At 39.0% G+C, this 19,401-nt stretch overlaps 1 protein-coding gene across 1 annotated transcript in view; it reads right to left on the bottom strand.

The window, feature by feature from the left end:
- The window catches only part of GIPC1 (GIPC PDZ domain containing family member 1), a 374,161-nt gene that overhangs the window by 136,171 nt on the left and 218,589 nt on the right, over positions 1 to 19,401 (bottom strand). The window contains exon 3 of the mRNA XM_044084547.1: positions 17,240 to 17,420. Within this exon, the coding sequence (XP_043940482.1) occupies positions 17,240 to 17,420 (181 nt within the window). The remainder of the gene's footprint in view (positions 1 to 17,239; positions 17,421 to 19,401) is intronic.

Below are 19,401 nucleotides of genomic sequence, written 5' to 3'. Positions count from 1 at the left end.
ACAGGGAGATTACATTCAGCTGGGATAAGTATTTCTTCTTTTGGGGGTGAGGGAGGGGAGAAATTTGCACTGAACCTATCAGCCAGAATGTTGGCAATATCTGTGGGTTCAGTGTATTTTTTGTTGTTGTGAACCAACTCTGAGCATATCTGAGGGTTTCCGCCCAGGTTTCTAACATAGCTGAAGAAGGCTTTGTGGTTATCTTTAGTGTCCTTAGTAATTTTTCTCTCAAAGTTGGCCTTGGATGTTTTTATGAGAGAACGTAGTTTTCTGCTAATGTTGATCAGAGATGTCTTCCCTTCATGGGATTTTGCTCTGACGTGCAGTAGCTTCCTTCTTTTGTTATACAATTTGTTAATGGCTGAGGTCCACCAGACAGGACGCTTGCCTTTGGTGGAGAGGGACTTGGATTTATTTGGGATTGCATGATCCATGCATTCTTGGAGATGTCCATAGAAAGCATTTGTGAAGGATTCGCCATTGTGGGATGTGGTATCCACTGGCACAGTGGGCTTAAAGGATACCATCGCAGTCTTAAGAAGAGTGAAGTCTGCTTTTGAGAAGTTTTTCACTGTGGTCTTTTGTGCTGGGGGTGGAGGTGGGATATGTATATCCAGGGTGATTAGTTTGTGGTCAGATCTCACTAGTGAGGGGTATACTTCCGGTGTGGAGCATTTTGTCCCCATGTTTGTGATGATCAGGTCTAGTATATTATCTCCCCTAGTGGGAGAGGTGACTAGTTGTTCCAGTGCATTTGAATTTATGAATTCCAGGAACCTTTGGGCTAGGGTATTAGGGCTAGAATAATGTACCCAATCTATGTTTGGGTAGTTGAAGTCTCCCAGTATGATGGTATTTTGTGATACATTTATATCCTTGTAACTTGGAAAACTGGATGGGGAACAAGAAATTCATCCCTGGTGTGGAACTTATGTCTTTAATGGACACAGGCAGCCTGTAAATGGCTCATTGCCCAGGCCCCTTCTTTTAAATGTTTCATTTTCCAAGTCCCTGCTTACACTACCAGGAAATGGTTAGTGGTTTGGGATATATGGCTAGGCTTTAAAGGCCATTGTGGTTGTTAGCCTAGTACACACACGTGAACTTATGAACTTATGAATCTATAAAGTGCTAAACTTCTTATGTCTTGTGGAATATAAATTTGTTACTTTTAAACCCAGTTAAAATGTGTCAACACTTAATAGATGTTCATATAGATCTAAAGAAGTACTAAGACTTGAAAGAGGCAAAAAGGAGACCAGATCAAGAGCAGGTTTAATAAAATATAAATAACCATTGTCAAATGCATTAAAGATCATTTTACATATACTTCACATCCTGGCAAAGTAAAAATAACAAGCCCGCAAGTAATTACAATAACCAAAGGACTAATTTAAAGGAATGCTTGACACTAGAGGATAAAACTCTAAAAAGCGTCAACACACAGAGCAAAACCCAAGCAGCAGGAGCCTCCAAACAGAGAAATGCAGCATTGTAGTACTTTAGTTTAGATTCAGGTGTAAAATCTAAAATCTGGTGCAACTCTAATATCACTGTGTCAAGCCTCGTCTTAACAGCATACAGTGGGTACTTACGCCTCTAGTTAAACCAGTCTTTGGACATGGTCACAGAGTCAGAGATGCTGACCAAAGTAAAAGCTTAAAATGACGTGTTTATACAAAAGGTATAGCCTTTGTAAAGCTATTCTTGCAGAAACCACACAAAGTTTTTAAGTTAATCCATGCTGGCTAGTTGTCGTGAGGTCACAATCAAGCTACTGCAATGTGCACTCAAGTCACTATCAAAGTAAATTATACGTGCAATAATTATGGGGTTTAAGCAACAGTAACACAAACACAACTAGAGACTTCTTCGTTAAATAAAAAAAAAAAAAAAAAACAGTTGTATGGCTGGTTAATAAACAGTCTGTACCTATGACAGTGAAATCATACCCTGGTCATTAGAACAGCTACAATTTATCATATAAAAACAGATGTAATCCAGAATGCTCAAGTCAGGTTTGGTATTTCACTTGTGACCCAGAAGGTTACAGGACTAACAAGAAAAAAGAACAAAGGATTAGTCTAAATAAAACCACTTATCTGGACTAATCTTTTTTCATCATTAAAAAAACTAATATGGCCTGGAGGAGTTCAGATATTTAGGGAATCCTACACAAAGGGCATATTTTTAAAGTTCACTGGTGTTAACAGCTATTTGTGCAGAAAAGCCTCAGTAATACTTTGTCCTATATGGTGTTCAGCACAACTATAAAGGTGCAATTTTTCTGTAACAGCCAAATGCCACTCAAACGTAAATGCTTTTTAAAACTGCACAAGCCTTCCTGCTATGCCTTATAAAAATGAATGTCATGTTCTTTCAGGTCCGCCTCTGAATATACAGGAATGAATATCACTAATTAAGCCTCATTTCCCCTGGGCTGTACTACATGACTCATAGGCTGACACTACCTAATATGCAGAGCTCCCTTGCAGCTTTGCATAGCAGAAAAGAAGACGGTTATTCTTAGACAATGGCTGAGCTACAGCTCTGGCATTCACAACTGAGTAACATGTGCAAATCAATACTTGTGGCTTATGTAAATCACGCCGTTGCACACCTGACACACTGCTTTGTAAGTAATGCTGCGTAAGACAGTGATTCACAAGTGAAGGAACTACACAATGGCCATGCACATTACACTGCACAAAGTGCAGAGCTGTATGCGGCCAATAGACATGTTAGCACCTAGTGTTCCTAACAGAAGAATCTGAGAAATGTGAACCGGGTTACTGCAGAGCAACACTCCTCTTCGCCTTGCTCAGAATTCCTCTGCACATGAGTAGTGCTATGAAGAGGGTTTGTGTGGGTGTATATCTGTTCATCTGTGGTGGGATGTGGCTGACAGCATGTGTGTATGTGAGTAGCTGGCCATGGGTGTGTGCATTGAAGTATAATTAACAGTCTGTCTGTTAATGTTTGTGTACATGCACATGTATTGTGTTTGACCTCGGGGGGTGGGGATTAATTTATCAGATCCTGACAGCTTGTAAACTAACAGTCAAACTTCTGTGTCTTCAAAAAGTCCGTACAAGTTAGTAGCAGTTGAATTAGACAGAAGTTTGACAGACAATTCACAAGCAGTCTGCAAGTGGTCAAGATTACAATAATTTACAGACAGCTTGTAAGCTTGTCCAACATTATGCTGTGTATGTGTGCACACATTAGAATGTGCCTGTGTGTGGGGTACTTCTTTGCTATAAAGTGCAATGTTAAATTTCACAGCTCCAGTCATAGGGGAAGATCACCATGTCCCTGTCCCACCAGATAACATGAAGCACAAAATGTCACATCTCCAGTCAAGGATGAATAAGAAGACTGATGGGTTTATATCATATAAAATGAATAACATGTTGTCTTGCTGCTGCAAAAGGATATAGGACAGGCAATTTTCCAGCACATTCACATATATAAAGCCAACCATCAGCACATCTTGGTATCAATGCCTTTCTTCGGGTCTGGTTACCGCTCCTTAACTTCTTCAGTCAGGGTCAGGAACAATAAGGAGTTTAGGGCATCCCAGGACTGCATGTTATTCACTGCTGTGGAGTTTTTCCATGGTAATGAGGTGAAGAGGAGACACTGGTGCTTCCCCACCTAAGTGTTAAAAAGGGAGACACTTAAGGAATGGGTAGTGGAAATTATTCAGGAGCTATTCGGGAAGACAGAAAGTACTCCAGAAGTTATAGCTAGTGAGTGGGACAAAGTGAGTGGGACAAAATGAAAGTGGAGTTTAAAAATAGAGAAGAAATAAAAGAAAAAGAGTTAAGAAGTAATAAGAATGATTTAATTATTTCGAGGGGCAGACAAATAATAAATTATTGTATAATAAAGGGAATCTCACAGAACAAGAACAGGAGCAACTGCAGAGTGCTAAACAGAAAATAAGGGAGTATCTGGATAATATGCATGAGTTTAGAAAGACTGCTGTTAAGCAACTGCTTCTGACATCTCCAGAGTACATAAACTTTACGCACAACGACTTGGGCAACAGAAAGCTGAAAAGGTTGTTGCCAAACTTAGGGAGCCTATAACAAGAAAAATAACCAGAGATCCTATACAGGTATTAGAGATATTTCAGAAATTGTATGAAAATTTGTGTAATGCTGAGACGTGGGAATTCAAGAAAAAGCACAAATGGAAATACTTATGGAAGACGTAATATGTCAAGGCTAGAGGTATATGAGGCTCAACTACTAAACACTTAAGATATGAGGAGATGAGATAAAAATGTTGATGTATAACCAATCTATGGGAAAGTCTCCAGAACAGATGACTTTTCAGTGGAAGTTTGGAAGTTACTTGGGAAGAAAGTGATCAAAACCTTCTGGATTTTTTAAAGAATAAGACCGTCTAATTCCAGTTTACTTCTAGCCAGGTAGCCCAGTAAATTGCTGAAATACACTGAGTACCTCCAGGAGATGTTGCTGAAGCTAGGCCAACCATAATGTAGAGTCATCTATACGCCGTATATCTGTGAGCTGCCCATTATCTAGAAGTGGGATCCTCTATTGAGAGTAGTTCTGCCTTATGAATAAGCATAGTACCTCGACTGCTAAAACAAATAACTGTGGTGAGAGTATTCAGCCCTGTATTTCCATGGTAAATCTCAAAAAGGGAAGAGGTTTTATTCTTTGTCACACTAGCTGTAAGCAGGGAGAAGAGCAGCTGGCACCATACTATAATGGAATTGAGAAAGCCATGTTTCCATAACCCTTTCCAAACTGCAGTTAAGGGTATCACATGCCTTGTAGAAGTCTACAAACAGAGCAGCTAGTGAGAAATATCTAATTTAGCTATTTTTTGAATACTATAGATAGCCTTCAGTGACCCTAGAATCTCTTGTCAGCCTGATATTAAGCCTTCTTGCACATCACAATTGACACTGCTCAAAACTTTCTCAAAGTAAGCAGCCAACACTTGAGCTAAGGTTTTGGCATCCTCCTCAAGTAATGAGACTGGCCTGTAGTTGTCCACTTCTAGTGGATCCTTGACCTCTTTCAGTATGGTAATAAGCTTTTCTCATTTGCGTAGGAAGTATTTCCCTGAGTGTACCCTCTTTATATAGTGACAGCTGTATTAGTATGACTTCTACATTTAAAGAATTGAAAAGTTCTGCCAAGGGGATAGATGTCTGGCCTAACCAAAAGCAAAAGGAACTTTGCCTAGGGCTGGGGCTTCACTGGAGTCCCAGTTGCATAGATTTTACAATTAGACATCCATTATGGAGAAACTGGTAAGGTTACATATAAACTGATAAATACCACCGTTGCAAGTCGCTGCACCTCTAAGAAGCTCCTAGTAATCCAGAGGTTATATTCAGGACTCCTAATAATCCAAAAAATGTCTGTAAAGAACGCCAATAAATGAAAATACCAAACAGGAATTTTATTAAGCTTAAAACCAAGCTTTTCGTCGGGGTCCTGAATATAACCTCTGGATTACTAGGAGCTTTTTAGAGGTGCAGTGACCTGCAACGGTGGTATTTATCAGTTTGTGGTTTTGTTTTTGAGTCGTGCAGAAGGTTACATATAAGACTTAATACGGCGCAGTGATACAGGGGTTAATGTTGTCACCTCACAGCAAGAGGTTCTCCGGCTTGATTCTTGGCTGGGGTGCCTTGTGTTCGGAGTCTGCATGTCCTCCCTGCATTCATGTGGGATTTTTCTGTGTGGAAAGGTTTCCTCCTACATTATGAAGAGACACGTCTGGAGCGTTTCTCCCCTGGCCTCCACTGAAAATTGGCTCGTTCAAAGTCAGACTTTCCTGGTAAACAAAAATGTTAAATAAAATAAAATAAATTCATAAGTCTTTTTTAAAACCTGATAAAAATAAAGTAGGTAAAATTCTGGAGATTTTAACTGGACAAATTTGAGAGAGCACTTCCTAACAGTTTAAGAAAATGCTTACTTCATGACAACATCCTGTTCTTATTGAAAATGGTTACTTTAGTAAAATGTTGTTATATGAAAGTGCAATCACTAAGTCTGATGTGTTTGCCCTCACCTTTGTTTGTGGCTGTACCCCCCCCCCCCCCGAATAAAAAAGGCAAAAGACAGTACCAGCTGAAGTCTGTTATAAATGCCCTAAGAATGGTCACATAGCTAAGTGGAGTACAGTTAGTAACAGTAATGTACCTTTAAAATCTAGTCAACCTGTCAAGCAAAACTGTAGATGAAGGTTTCCATGTGAAGTACAGCAATGTGGAATTAAGCAGTAGTGATGTAGAATTGGTATATGTATTTGTACTGTTAAGCTTGTCAAATGTAATATTAGTGTACAGCGAGAACATTTACAAGGAGTATTAGACCCGGGAGTATGCTTGTGATAGTTAAAACAGCATTTGTGGAAGTATAAATCTGCTGGTAAACAAAAATTTAAAGCAATGTACCCACGTGGATAAAGAGTGCCCTATACCCATGTAGAAAAGCAAGCTTATCTAGCCATATTGCTACATCCAGTTGCTTTACTACCTAGTTAACTTATGATTTGGTAGTTGGTCAGTACTTTGCATAATTCAGAGTGTTATTTTACATATTGTGGGGTTGAATATAGTCTGAGGTATTTCAGACAAATATCCTATCAGTTTAATTTGTCAGTCTTTTGGGTTACTAGTACCATGAGTGGAATGGACCCCATTTCTAAGTAAAAGTATGATTAAAGTTCATGAAATTAGTATTGTTTCAATCCTTGATGTTAGCCAAAAGTGTTGTTTACAGCACCTGTAGTGTGCCCAGAACTGACTCCTGTAATTCATATGGAGTTGCATGTATCTGTAACATACCTAAATATAACTGCAAATTCTTTTTTAAGACCCATTGCTACTACTGTTATTGGAGCTGTCCAGGTATCCTTCCACATTGCCATCATTTCTGCCTGCAAAATTCTGGAATTTTATGACTGTCTCTCTTATACATAAGACACTGTAATTACTGGGTGTAGCAATTTCAGTGATCTCTGCTCCTTTTTGTCTTCTTTTCATGGACTTGTATATCTGGTTTTCACACATCTGTTTTCTGAACTGTTGGTAATGGGTGATCCTATGTGATATAAACTTCATAATTCTCTGTAATGCTTTGTGGCTGTTTCCAATGCTTCTCAGCTACTTCACTGTTGTAATGTTTGCACAATTCCCAAAGCGACAGTCTTGCCACACTGTTATGCTTTTCAGTATACAGGCCCTCTGCCATTAGTATTTCACGCCCAGCAGTAAGATGTGCAACTGTTTCAAATTCTGTTTTACAGAACCTGCATTTGTCTGTTTCTCCCACATGTTCATTGTTCAGTGGACTTGGTAAACCAATGTATACATAGTCCACTTTCCTGGGCCGCCAATATTAACCTTTTATCTTTTGGTTTAAATTCACCTCTCCTTAACCACATGAGGTTGTTCCAGGAGTTTTCTGTACTTGCAAGTATATTTGTCTTTCCTGGCTTGAATGATGACACCTCTGTTAGTAGTGTGCTCAAAATGAGAGTTTCCAATTTGTGAGTTTTATTTTTATTCTTACATGTATTTCACACATATATCTTTCATATTAAACTTTTTACATGCATTTCTTTATTTTTATATTTGTTTATATTCAGCATTTAATGTATTTTGTCATCATCACTTCACCACTAGTAGACTTGGGTATACAGGCATGAGATGAGTTGTTCCTTCTCTATTACCCGTTGATGAGGAACTAACAATCAATTTATTTATGTATTTTTAATTCATTGGTGGTTACCTTTTAAGTAGGGGCATTCTTTGTTGAGATTACTACTCTGATGCAGTTCAACAATTTAGAATGAAAGCACTCAATGTTCTTTTAATTGTAATAGTATTGTAATAGTATATTAAAAGCTTTTGTTTCATTGATATCCTTCTGTGTTGGAGATTTTTTTTCAGTTGATTTCTACTGCTTTGTGCTTTTTTGTTGGTTCTTATTTATGAAGGAAATAAATGCCTGTCTGTGCACCCTCTGCTTCACTTCAGCGTAATGGTGAAATAAATAGTATGTTGTCTGACTTCCAGATAAGCCCTACCAACTTTAAAAAGAAAGGCTCACTGGGAAGATGACACCCTAAGTAAAGTTAGAGACAATATAGCAAAGGTAGAAGGGGAAACAACTGAACAGAATAACATGGCTTCCTACATATACTTTGAATTAAAAAATTACCTGCTGTACAGTGTAACAAAAGGGAAAAAAAAAACAATATTGAGCCTGTAATTAATACCAAATCATTTTAGAGCACTTGTAATGAGGGCAGCACAAAACCTATGAACCTATACCTGTGGATGGGAGATCGTAGGTTTACCCCGGGAATCATCTCTGTGTCACTGCTGGACAGAGGCACAACAAACTAATGGGCACAGTATTTTTTCATATAAGGGGTGGCGTAAGCCACAAAAATTTGGGCTAGGCTTATAAATGCCTTAGGGCAGATAGCCTAGTATAAACCTATAAACCTATGAACCTATGAACCTATACATGGTCATTTCTTGGATGGCCATTTGGATATTGGTAAGACAGACTAGAAGTTCTTGCTAGATTCTTCTGGGCTAAGGTTATGAAGAAAATAGAACATTTTTACTTAACCCACAGATTTAAGAACCCTTTGACACCCTTGCCTGTAGTGGAAGTCTCATTTAAATGCCCAGCACTGAACATATTAGACATGCTTGTAAAGTTGAATAAAGGTCACCAGTACATACTGGTTACCACTGATTGCGCAGCAAAATAAATAGTGCCCTTGTGAAGAATAAACACCAGGTTGATAGCAAAAGAACTGATACTGCTGTTTTCTAGAGTGTGAACTCCCTGAGAAATCCCCGACCAAGACTGCCCTGTTCATGTGCAGAGAAGTGTAGAAACTCGGCTAATTTTTCATGGTCAAACAGATCACAGATAAGAACTGTTAGACTGGTGCTCCATACCTCTTTCTGTACACAAACATGCTGCAACCACTGATACTGTTTTGTGGTGATTACTTTTGCATCATGTGTGCATTTTGGGTATATCACATTAGAATCTTAAAGGACATTAACATCTCTTACTCAAGTTCATGTTTTCCAGTGTATAATCCTCAGCATATTTGGTTGTTCTTGGTCCATTTTTCACTTCCAGTCTGAGAAGAATAGTTAAAAAAAACAAGGTCCAGTACAGAGCTGTGTGGGATAATGTTGGTAACCCCGTCTCTGACTTGTGTCCTGTTGCTTAACCAGTGTTTTATCTTTTATTTTGCATATGGACTGACAATTTCAACTTGTCAGTTATTTCTTTATGTTGAAGACCTTAGCAAAAGGTAAAGTGATGCTGTGGGAACTTGGGGGGGGGAGGTTGTACATACACAACACTACCAGAGGGATGTTCACAGTGGTACCGCATGCAGTTATGGAGATTTCATGGTGTGTGGGTGAAATGGTGCTTTGAACTGAATACCTTTTTTCCCATTATTTTAAGTGAAGTACATATTCCATAGTGTATGATGGGTTTTGCTGTGGTGATCATGACATGTTTTCAGTCCATCAGTTTCTTTTTAAATGAAGAATATAATGGCAAAGCAAAACAGTATTCACAACTCAACAATCTGTATTGCTTAATTTAAAAGCAAAGGGCAACTGCATATAGAAGAAAGACCATTTTGCATATGAACCATGAAGTTTATACACTTTTTACACAGTGCAAGAGAGTGTTGTATGATTTGGCCACTTGTGACACATTGCTGCAATATGTGCTCCATATTGTCCTCTTAAATTGGGAGATATGCCCAGGACCTGTTGCCCAGCTCTATTTCCATGGAAAGAGTGATGATACAAGGCCATAAAGTACCTGTAGTCTGCACAGGGCAGGGATTTCTAAGTCTGATTTATCGTGAGTCCAGATCCCCTTACACTATGTCTAGGTTTGATTAAAACTATCATTTCTGAAAAAGGGATTTATCTTGGTTTTGAAAACTAGTTATAATAGAATAATCTATTTTGTTGTACTTCTGACAATGCTGTAGCTTGTATCTGGTGATGGGAACAGATGGCTGAGGTACTGAAATAACAGGACAAAGACCTCAAGACAAACAGATTGCTTGGATTCACTTGCTGTGGTCTTGTTGGTCTCACCTAGTTTATACAGCTAAAGCTTTCAGTGCAGTATTAGACAGTACTTTCATTTGCCACAAAATATCAGCTTTTTTGTATTTATTTCCCTACTTGATTCTTGTGTGCAACACCACTGGGGCTAAGCAAATAGTGTTGTCTTGTAAGTAGTTGAAGCCCGTCTGCTACACACACGTAAAGGTATCAGTCCGTGGTTATCTGTGTGTGAAGAATTCTGTGCTGCAGGAGAGTAACTAATACACTGCTGTTGTTGAGAATGATATTAGTGGTTGGCTCTCGTATTTACAAGCAGAGTTGTCATTTATTTAATGGTGCTTCTTGCTCCATAAAATGCCAGCTTTGCTCCCAGGAATAGTGAGGCTGTTGTTTATGATGCATTTTTCATGCCTTGTTCCTGGGAAGCTCTTGCTGGATGTGGGCTGTGATAAAACTGTATATGGATTGTGTGTGATGTTGGTGCTGTAAAGATGCAGTGTTCACGCAGGCAGTACCTGTCAGACTGAGCTCACAACCTATAATAGTTACATTTCTTGGCAGCTGCTGTCTTTTTTTAGATTGTGTGACTAAGGCAAAAATAGTTATGGATGAATATGGAAGTCTGTTTGTCCCTCCAGAAAGATTTGAGTTTGAGAAGTTGCAGTAGTTCAGGAGAACACTTCACCAGGATTTTTTCCAAAATATTGTAATACAGAAAACTGAGGGAAATGTTCATTATTTTGACTTATTGCCAGCCCCCCCCCCCCCCCAAAAAAAAGTTCAACCTGGTATTTCTTTTACTGCATCCTAGTGGGATTTTATTGCTTCAAGTATAGCAATGTTTTTTTCTTTGCCATAATGATATGGTAATAAAATGTACGCAAATAGTAACATGACATATATTTCCCCAGTATAAAGTACTAAAGAGGCATGCAGCATTCATAACTAATTGAACTGCCTTCTAATGTTCTTCATACTGTGATATAAATACACTTAATGGGATTATAACTTTAACTTGTATGTGTGTGTATGCTTGTGTATACACACACACACACACACACATTTCTGAAATGGTAGGTAGGATTATAACTTTGACAGGCTGACAGAACAGTTTAATCATAGAATATCGCATCAGGCATTCTTCTGTTTGCTAAGGTTAGATCCAGCGCTCTTTGTAAAGGGTATTGCTGATGCATTTACTTTTTTATTACAAGGAGAATACTAATAAGAATAAGCAATATGCTTTGTTAACAGCCCTTAGTGGCCACAACTAAAGATCATCTGAACTTTTTTTTTTTAAATGTTAATGAAGACTTCACCAGTTTGCTGACTCTCTTTGTAGCAGCACTACATGTGTTATAGCTTTCCAAACCGTAAAACACTTGTTTTCTCTCTGTTTTGTAATACACGGGTGCAGGTGAAGCTCGAAGCACTACAAAGAGTTGTCATTTGGAATCTGATCATAATTGGGGTTATGTGCTCTTGACATGGATGTTAGCATTAACCTACTGAGTTTTGCTCTCAGGGTCAATTTGTTTTTTAATTGAATTATCATTTGTGACGTAGGCAAACATACTTTTATATAAAAGTAATCCAACCATATTAACAAGTTCATGTTTACAAACATTATAGAATATATATCAGTATATGTGACGTATCATCCAAGCATCATTACATACATTATTCAGTTCCTGCCTTAACCTCATTCCTCCTTCAAAACAGTTTTCTGCATGTATTGTTCCCACAATCTTATCTGTATGGAAGGAAATTCACTGTAGTTACAGACCACAATCCCTTAACATGGCTACATCGAGCCAGCCAGCAGAATGCCAAGTTACTAAGGTGGAGCCAAGGGTTGGAAGCATATGATACAACAGTGCAGCACCTCAGTGGGTTAGCAACACCAACGCAGATGGGCTTAATCCTCTCAAGCAACATTTCTCAAGGGTCACTTGAAAAACTAGCTTGAGTTTTCGGAGGGGAAGAAATGTGACACTGCCAGCCCAGCTGTCTGGAATTTTGTAAATAATTCTATGTCATTTGTGAATGTTGATATGATTTATACAGAAGTATGTGTTGGAACAGGGTTTGTACAGCACTGAGCTTCAAGAATATAACCACAGCATACCCTGCTGGAACATAGAAGATTAACTTGTAAAATTTCAAGAAAATAGGTTGAAATTAAATTGTTTTACGATTGTGTTATAAAAGTTAGTTTCAATGCAGCAATGAGACAGGACGTCTAGAAGTAGGGTGCCTTCTGCATTGTTTTGTAAGTATTTTACTGTTTTATGATTTTCAAGATCTTCAAACATTTGAGAGGTATGCATTTTTAACACAGAGTTATTTAATTCTGTCAGTTTCTGTTTTGTTTGGGAACTTAAGTCAGGTGACAAAAAGTGATGCCATCCAAGCTAACCCAGCAGTAATATTTGATATTGATGTAAGAATTCTCTCGGAGAGAGACTTGGGCATGTTATATTTTGTCTCTGACGTAGAAACATCCACGTATCACCATCTGCACTTGCCTTGCTGTAATATTTAGGGCATAGTATCTCTTTTAGATATAGATAGAAATAGTAAAGATTAGTTTAGATGTTTTCTGTATTTATTTGAGGGAATAAATATTTTTAAAATATTTCCTGTGATTTTGAACTCCTGAGGTAATGGTGTTGGATTTATTGAGTATTGTCTTGTTCTTTTATTATTATTAAATATCTTTAAACCTATCTTTGTGGCTGATGTTTGTGAGACATATTTAAGCTCTTAGAGTGACACTGCACAGGCCACTCCACTAGCCTTGCTTGGTCAGACTACCATTTGGATAATAGTAACATTACACAGTAGGATTGAACACCCTTTGGTAAGGGCCTTAAGTAACTGATAAGTAGTGGCTGCTGGCAGTCGGAACTACCTTATAGTCTGGGTAGAAGGGGGCATAGCTAGTAAACCTGTGCCAGCCTTTCCCAGGTGTGTGTTTGTGTATAAATCAAATCTCAATGTGTGTGTGTCTGCTACTTGGGCAAGGACACAAAGCACTTGGTGGGCAAAGAGGGTGTTGAAGGTTTTATCTTGGTCACTCAGCTGAGATCTCAACCCTATAGCTGGACCATTAGGGAGTCTTATTGGGGATCTGGAGAAAGAGGGAGAAGGCAGCCCCAGACTGACTGTGATCTCTGTGTGCCCTTAAGGGAAATTGCACTTTACTGTGTGTGTAGTTGTCATCCTCCCAGTGTGTATATCCCTCACTGTGGTAAGGATTGAGGCTTCATGATTACTGGAACAGTGCAGGGGTGTCACCACCTTGGTTCCTTTGCTAGTTTCCTCGAGTAAATTCCAGTCCCCTGTTGTCTAATCAATGTACCCCTAATTGCTGTCATCTCTATCAGCAGAATCTCCTTTCTCCATTCCTGTGTCTTCTTAATTCTTAGTATAATTTCTGCTACTTTATGAATGTAATATTTCTGTATGACTGTTATTCTCTGTAAGGATCTGCATCCAAAATCCCATTTTTATTTCTTGAATGATCCCGGCCCCACTTCATTATCATCCCTTTCCACTTGAATTGTAGCTTTATGCTTGTTTTATATATAGGAGATTTAACTGTGTAGCTGTGAAATATCCCTTCAAATCAGGTAATCCTAAACCTCTTTGCTCTGTTGGGGGGAGGATCAACGTATCTTTCCGTCTATCCCTCCCAAATAAAATCATTTAATGCTTTATTAATTAATTACTGTCCACAACTTCTCTTATGTGTGATAAAAATGTATGACCTGTGTACAAAACTAAAGGGTTTAAAAACATTTTACTGCTTGTATCTTGCTATACATATCTATAGGCAAGAGCTTCCAGTTTCTCAGTTTTTGTATTATCTTTTGTTTAGTCTATTCCCAGATATGTTTACCTGCCATAACTAAATCCTTTTTAATCCATACTCTAAATACTTCATTTTATCTTGTCCCTTTAAATAAGAGTATTACTACACTTATTCATGTGTGAGTACATCGTTTATAGCTATAGCTTTTGTTTTATCTTTAAGTTTATACCCTGAAAAAAAAAAACAGTCTCAGAATATTCCATAGCACTGAGATGTCCTGTTTCTGGTTCCATTAGGTACAAAGTAACTTCTTCTGCAAGTAATGCCAACTTTTCTTACCCTGCATTTTTGTGAACATTAGCTCTAAATGATGGCCAGTGTTGATTTGACACCATGACCTTATGTGCAAAAATTGGAAAAGGGGGTACAAATTATATCCTTGTGTTTCTGAGTCACTTATTTTCTTTGCCAGTGGTTCTAAACATAAAACAAATAACAAAGGGGAAAGAGGACATCTCTGCTTGGTGTGTCTGTTCAGACACAACTTATCAAAGAGGAACCCTCCCCTTTGATTTTTGCCTCTGCTCCTTCATGCTTCCTTTTAATTAACCTTATTGAATCAGGAAATGCAAATGCTTCTATTGCCCTACTGATAAAATCCCAGTTTACTCTATGAAATGCTTTCTCGACCTACAAATAACAGCTGTTTCTCTCTGGAACATCATTGTTCTATTAAGGTTTTTGCTGTCAAATGTTTGCCTCCCCTCAACAAAAACACATTGGTCAACATCTAGCAAATTTGCAACACCTTTGCCACTCTTTTAGCCATTACAGACATAGACACAATAGTCATAGTTTAGAATTGAGATGAGCCTATATGAAGCTGGATGACATTGGTCTTTACCATGTTTAGGTATTACAGCCACCACAGCTTTTTTCCAGGATCTTGGTACCTCCCCTGTTTCTTTTGCTCTGCCTCTGAATAGGCATGGTGTTAAACAACTATTTGACTGCATTCTCTTGTTTTATACACTTCTTGTGCTGGTGATCTGAAAAGCAATTCCTTCAAGAGCTGAAATTTATGATGGTCACTCAGAGGTAGTCCTCAGCCAGACACGTGTCCTTATCAGGTGGCTCAAGGACAGAACCCACATGGTTAGAATTGCTGGAGCCATGTCAGACTCCAAACCAGTTACAAGTGGCGTCCCACAAGGCTCAGTCCTGGGACCTCTCGTTCGGTATATATTTCTCGGAGGCCAACACGGAAGGACTGTGGCTGACCAAATTCGCAGATGACTGCAAACTGGGCGCCATAATCAACTCTCCAGCCGACACAAGCATCCTCCAAAAGGGCCTCATAGAAACAGACAACTGGTGCCAGAGCCATGGCCTCAAGCTAAACGCCAAAAAGTGTATAGTCATCCCCTTTGGCAAAAACAAAGTGCCCACAAATTACCACATAACTGGTAATCCATTAAGTACAGAAGAAGTAATTAGGGACCTGGGGACCCAAGTTGATAGCAATCTCTCATTTGACAACCACGTGGCCAAAGTGGTTAGAAAAACATTTTATATAGCCCACCTAATCATGAAGGGATTCACATCTAGATCAGGGGAGGTCATCGTGCCTCTTTACTCATCCCTCATCAGGCCCATAATTGAGTACAATGCCCCTTTTGGGATGGACCTTACCAGACACCTGCAGCAACTGGAAAGACCCCAAAAGTACCTCACCAAGAGGATCAAAGGGCTCAAACAGATGCCATACGCTGCCCGGTTAAAGAAACTCCAGCTCTACTCAGTGGCATACTGCCTGCTCAGAGGCGATCTGTGCCTGACGTATAAAGCCATGTCCAACCCGGAATTAATGGACATGCTGCACCTCAGAAAATCCAAATCCCATCGAGCTACGCGCTCGAGAGACTTGAACCTCAGCACTGAAATAAATAGGACATGCTGGAGGGACAGATTCATAACCCAGAGGCTCCCTTCACTCTGGAATAAAATCCCAGTCCAGGTTAGGTAGAGTCCCTCATTGACTCTCTTCAAGAGGAATCTTGATGAGTGGATGGGAGATCGTAGGTTTACCCCGGGTATCACTTCTGTGTTACTTAGACAGAGGCACAGTATACTAACCTCGAAAAAGGGCATAGCAAAATTCATTTAAAATGGGTGGCGAAAGCCAAACACACTCTGGCTAGGCTTATAAATGCCCTAGGGCAGACAGCCTAGTATGAACCTATGAAGCTGCTGTCCTGCATGAGGCATTAACAGCATCACAGCCACATGTGATGGAGTGCTTTGCTACCTGGGAAGACAGGCTGCATAAATCTTTCACTACTACCGCTCAGGTTTTGTCTGCTTTCCCTTCAGTCTTGTCCTTTAACTGAGACAGCAGTATCCTCTAGTGTTCCGAAATGTTAGTTTGGAAAGTAAGAGACCTGGGTGGTAGAGGTGTAGACCTTTTCAACATGGTCCAGTATTTTATTCTTCCTGTCACTAAGAAGCACATTCTTAACTGAAGCCTTAATAAACACCTTGGTATCCACAGACAACATGATGATACAGGCAAATGATTTTGATAAAGAATAATTGCAGGAATCCACGATTCAGTAAAATGATCATGTTTCCTGAGAACAGCGGGTTGTAAGTCTGGCTACACAGATGCAATGCAAAATGTATCTGCCTACGTATCTATCACTGACAGCACTGCTAAAGGTTTCGTCTCGGATAAGCCCAAAAAGGTATGGGTATGACAATTACTTAGAGACTCTCTTTTGAAATTATCCTTCATTCTGTTGAGGGTATAACCAATAAGAGATCATCTAGATAGGAGAAAGAGGGCAAGGTGCCCTCAGTGCATGACTCATAACTGTCACACTAAACAAAAACAGTGAATGACGCATCCAGAATAATAAGCATATAGAAAGCCATTTTAAAAGTTAATAAATAATATAATTCTCCCATTCCCAAAAGTAACCACCTAGATGTATTACATAACAAGTATATATTTCTGTTAAGCTACCAGTGCAAGCATCCTTAACTACATTATGCAGTGTATTTGCTACCAAAATACAGTTGCCTATTCCTAAGTCAAACGCCTATTTGCACTGTCTTCCATGTTTGCTTTAATATGCATCACAGCGCATGAATACTTGTTAAAATCAGTTTTGGAGATATAACTTGTTGCAAGACATTCTCTTGAAATACAACACACAAATAAACATGTGTCCAACAAATGCTTTTCATTTAAAAATATTTGTGCAACAGTAGGACAAAAAGGTGCTCACCAAAAGCCTTTAAAGGTTCAACCAACTTTAATGTAAATGTTTTTCCTTTCTGCAAGTCCTTCAACATCTTTGCTACTTCAAAATGTCGACAACCAACAAGGCTATGTCCATTAATTGATTCAATCATATCGCCAACATTAATCACTGCAATTCTGTCAATAATGCTGCCTTCCCGGATTCTCTGAAAAACAGAATATGCATTCAGTACAAGCTTCTTGCTACAGATAAGGATATGAAAGCAAAAATACACACAAACAAACATGCTTTGAATACTTTTGCTAGTCATTCATATGATAAATAAAAGAAACAAGGGAGGAAAACGATGTACCTTTCTTGAGGGGTGCAGTCATTCTACCAACAGCCATTTCTTAAGCTACTGAAAGGCTGGAGACCTTGTGTCGAAACACCTTTCAATGACAGTGGAGTTTTCCCTTTTCTCCACTGTTGGGCAACCTTGGAGTTGGTATATATAATTTTGAGGGGGGAGATGCAGAGGGGGGGGGGGGGCAGAAAAACAAGTGTTTTTTTTTTTTTTTTTTGAATTGCCAAAAGGTGTTTGGCTTAATTTTTTTGTAACTATCAGCAGCCAAGAAACAACTGCCGACAGATTGACAGCATTCCCTTTCTCAGCAGGTCAATGTTAGTTCACTCTATGGAGCAGTTTTATTCTAGTCTGCTCACCTGAACAAAACCCAACGTGCACACACAAATTAAACTCTTATGACCAAAAATAATTGTTTACATTTGTGCAAACGGGACTTTAAAGATACAGTGGATATAAAAAGTGTACACACCCCTGTTAAAATGCCAGGTTTTTGTGATATAAAAGAATGAGACCACAATAAATCATTTCAAAACTTTTCCCACCTTTAATGTGACCTATAACCTGTACAATTCAACTGAAAAACAAACTCTGTTAGGTGAAAATATATAATATATAAAAAATAAAAAACTTAAAATAAGCTGGTTGCATAGGTGTGCACACCCTTTTAAAGTAATACTTTGCTGAATCACCTTTTGATTTAATTACAGCATTCAGTCTTCTTGGGTACACACCTACCATCAATTAAAGAGACTCTGACTAACCCCAAATAAAGTTCAGCTGTCCTAGTAGGATTTTCCTGACATTTACTTAGTTTCCTGCTACAGCAAAAGCCATGGTTCAGAGAGAGCTTACAAAGCATCAAAGGGATCTCATTGTTGAAAGGTATCAGTCAGGAGAAGGGTACAAAAAATTTCCACAGCATTTGCTATACCATGGAACACAGTGAAGACCTTCATCAAAAAGTGAAGATAATATGGGACAATAGTGACATTGCAAAGAACTGGATGTCCCTTCAAAATTGATGAAAAGACGAGATGAAAACTGGTCAGGGAGGCTGCCAAGAGACCTACAGCAACACTGAAGGAGCTGTAGGAATTTTTGGCAAGTACAGGTTGTGTACTACATGTGACAACAATCTCCTGTTTTCTACATATGTCTGGACTATGGGATAGGGTTACCAGAAGCCTTTTTTTTTTTTTTTTTACACAGAAACACACCCACGCCCAGCTTAAATTTGCAAAACAATACATCAAGTCTCCCAAAAGCATGTGGGAAAATGTGTTATGGTCTGATGAGACCAAAGTTGAACTTTTTGGCCACAATTCCAAATGGTACGTTTGGTGCAAAAGCAATACTTCACATCACCAAAAGAACACCATCCCCACGCTGAAGCATGGTGGTGGCAGTATCATGCTTTGGGGTTGCTTTTCTTCAGCTGGAACTGGGGCTTTAGTTAAGGTGGAGGGAATTATGAACAGTTCCAAATACCAGTCACTTTTGGCCCAAAACCTTCAGGCATCTGCCAGAAAACTTAAGATGAAGAGGAATTTCACCTTTCGGCATGACAATGACCCCAAGCATACATCCAAATCAACAAAAGAACGGCTTCACCAGAAGAAAATCAAAGTTTTGGAATGGCCTTGCCAGAGCCCAGACCAAAATTCAATAGAAAAGCTGTGGGGTGACCTGAAGAGGGCTGTGCACAAGAGATACCCTCGCAATCTGACAGATTTGGAGCGCTTTTGCAAGGAAGAGTGGGCAAGTATTGCCAAGTCAAGATGTACCATGCTGATAGACCCGTACCAAAGAAGACTGAATGCTGTAATTAAATCAAAAG

This window comes from Protopterus annectens, chromosome 9.part0, assembly GCF_019279795.1.
Source record: "Protopterus annectens isolate FY-2018-M chromosome 9.part0, PAN1.0, whole genome shotgun sequence".
Taxonomy (NCBI): Eukaryota; Metazoa; Chordata; order Ceratodontiformes; family Protopteridae; genus Protopterus; species Protopterus annectens.
The sequence above is the reverse complement of the archived record's forward strand: the minus strand, read 5'-3'. Positions and strand labels throughout refer to the sequence as shown.